At 37.2% G+C, this 2,500-nt stretch overlaps 1 protein-coding gene across 11 annotated transcripts in view; it reads left to right on the plus strand.

Annotated features, from left to right (window-relative positions):
- The window catches only part of LOC125044946, a 52,592-nt gene that overhangs the window by 44,305 nt on the left and 5,787 nt on the right, over positions 1–2,500 (plus strand). For 10 of the 11 annotated variants that reach the window (XM_047641912.1, XM_047641975.1, XM_047641993.1 and 7 more), the window contains exons 17-20: positions 111–319; positions 505–560; positions 745–861; positions 1,769–1,999. In XM_047641912.1, the coding sequence (XP_047497868.1) occupies positions 111–319; positions 505–560; positions 745–861; positions 1,769–1,999 (613 nt within the window). The remainder of the gene's footprint in view (positions 1–110; positions 320–504; positions 561–744; positions 862–1,768; positions 2,000–2,500) is intronic. The other variant, XM_047641931.1, reaches the window with a different exon arrangement.

Here is a 2,500-nt window from a genome sequence, read left to right on the forward strand (position 1 = left end):
TACAGAAAAAAATGATATTAACATTTCTGCTTTGTAATTCAATCCATTTGGAGAATTTATCAGGTTATCTAGAAAATAGCTTGAACTCATATGGCTAATATCTCTTGCAGATGAGTCACAAAAGCGCATCACAATCCTCCCTGACAAGATGTCAGAGGAGACAAAGTCACTAGTGAAGGAGATCCTGAGCGCATCAAACCCCAAGCCTAATGGTGGGCTTGGAACAAGCACGACTTCAGTGGATATTGGGGCCAACCTGTATGAGGAGCTTGACCAGAAGGAGGCCAACGAGATCCTGGTCAGGTCTTCACCCATGGAGGTTTGTGTTTCGTTCCAATATTTACATGAGAAAGGAATGATGAATGAGCTATATTTTTGTAGTTGTAAGGATGTCAGATGAAGAAGGTATATATTTAAAATGTCTATATGAATATTGTCAAAAATGTGCCATGGGCACAGGATTGCATTATGTAAAATATGATCTACAATGAGCATTCCTGCTAGGTGCAGAGCTTGATAAAGAAGGCACCTGTCACATCCGGTGCTAACGAGACCAAGACGTAAGTGTATTTTTCCATTTCATCACTTTTCCTATTTTTTGACTTAACAAATAGAGGAGTGCAGTTATTAGGTGTATTATTATATAAAGCACATTATTATTACCATCACTTTATATTCATTTATTTATTTCATCATTATCATTATTTTTTTACAATTACCTAACTCTCACTGATTTTGTTATAGATTGCTCATATACCCACCGCCACCGCAGAAGGGAGGAATATCTATCACAACAGATGACTACTGCTGCCTTGAGGAAGAACAATTTCTCAATGATGTTATCATTGATTTCTACCTCAAGTAAGTAACTTTTTTTTTTTTTTTTTTTTTTTTTTTTTTTTTAGTGGATGCATCTTTAAAAAAATGTTGATTAGGTTGTGAAAGATACATCTGCAAGATGGAAAGAAGAGCCATTTCAAAAATTGCAGAAATTAAAACATTCCTGTGGAAAGGAAGATTCCATTGTTTGCAGAGAAGTTTTTGTAGCATGTTTGGGATGACATCAGAATTACGATGATGCAGCAGTTACTATAATCAGTATACCTCCAGTATTTAGATGGATTTGGCTTGGTTTAGAAATCTTCATTCTTAAGTGAAACACCACCACAAAAGCCTTGGAATTTTGATAAGTTGTCTCTTAAGATGGTAATGCTGAGATTTTAATCTTTAACCCAGTGCCGCTGAGGGAAATACTGTGCTCAGTTTTTATATTTTTGTGAAATGCCTCTGTACATAGATGGCTTTGCTAGTGCTTAGCCACAAAGGACTAGTAGATCTTGAGACCTTACCTGATTTCACCTCTCCTTGAATTGGCAGAAAAAATGTATTTTTTACTAGTGCTATAAATATCGATGCTGTTATTTTTATTATAAATATTATAATTACTATAATATAAACATTTGTAACCGCAAAATAGGATAACGTAAAATATTTTTGTAAATCAACGAAAAGGGTAAACTGGCAAGACAGGCAGTACTCATAACTAGCTCACTGTGACTTGGTACAAGTGTAGCCACCAGTGTGTAAAAACAATCAAACAAGTAACTCGCGTACATGCCATGCCAGTCAGCTATCTGTTAATTTAGACTGACTCAAGACAGTTTAAGTATTTCCTGTGTTATCTTGGCTCTTTTTCATGTGAAAGAAACATATTACTATCTTTATTTTACTGATAGTGAACCTAACCAACTATTTTCCTTCCCTGAAGATGGCTACTCCAAAGCAAACTGCCAGAGATTCACCGCAGCCACACACATGTCTTCTCAACATTCTTCTACAAACGGCTTACCTCAAAACCTAAGAGGGGCCGGAGACCCCATACCACAGAGGATGATCCCAAGCTCTCCCCAGCAGAAAAACGACATGCGAGGGTCAAGTCCTGGACAAAAAATGTTGATATCTTTGAAAAGGATTTCATCATCATTCCTATTAACGAACAGTACGTTTCTGGATATGTACTGTTAAGCCATACGATCTAGGTGCTCCATTCCCTACATGTGACCCAAAATCTGGGCATTAGGCTAACTTGAGTGGTGACTGTCCCTGGTGTAAGGCTTGTAAGCCTGGCCCACACATGCACTTATGTGTGGTGTCAAGACTCCTTGTGTTCCTTTTGCAGTGTTATTATCATCTCTTATTCTGCATAAGCATTTTTTTTTTTTTTTTTTTTTTTTTTTTGCCATTTGATTTGATTTAAATAACATTTTGTTATTGGTGGTACATTTCACACTCATTTACCGATAGACATAATGTCCCTTCCTAAATCCCCACTTAGTGTAATCACCCTACATGAGCTTTATGCATTCGTGGCGAGTCATTCCTTTCACAGTGGCCTTTAGCTGAAATTCTCCCGACAGCTAGTTCCCATCACCCCAGCCCTCACCCAAATTTTTCCTTGACAGCATGTTCACATCACCTAGCCCTCAAAATAATTTTTTTC

Source organism: Penaeus chinensis, chromosome 3 (genome assembly GCF_019202785.1).
Source record: "Penaeus chinensis breed Huanghai No. 1 chromosome 3, ASM1920278v2, whole genome shotgun sequence".
Taxonomy (NCBI): Eukaryota; Metazoa; Arthropoda; class Malacostraca; order Decapoda; family Penaeidae; genus Penaeus; species Penaeus chinensis.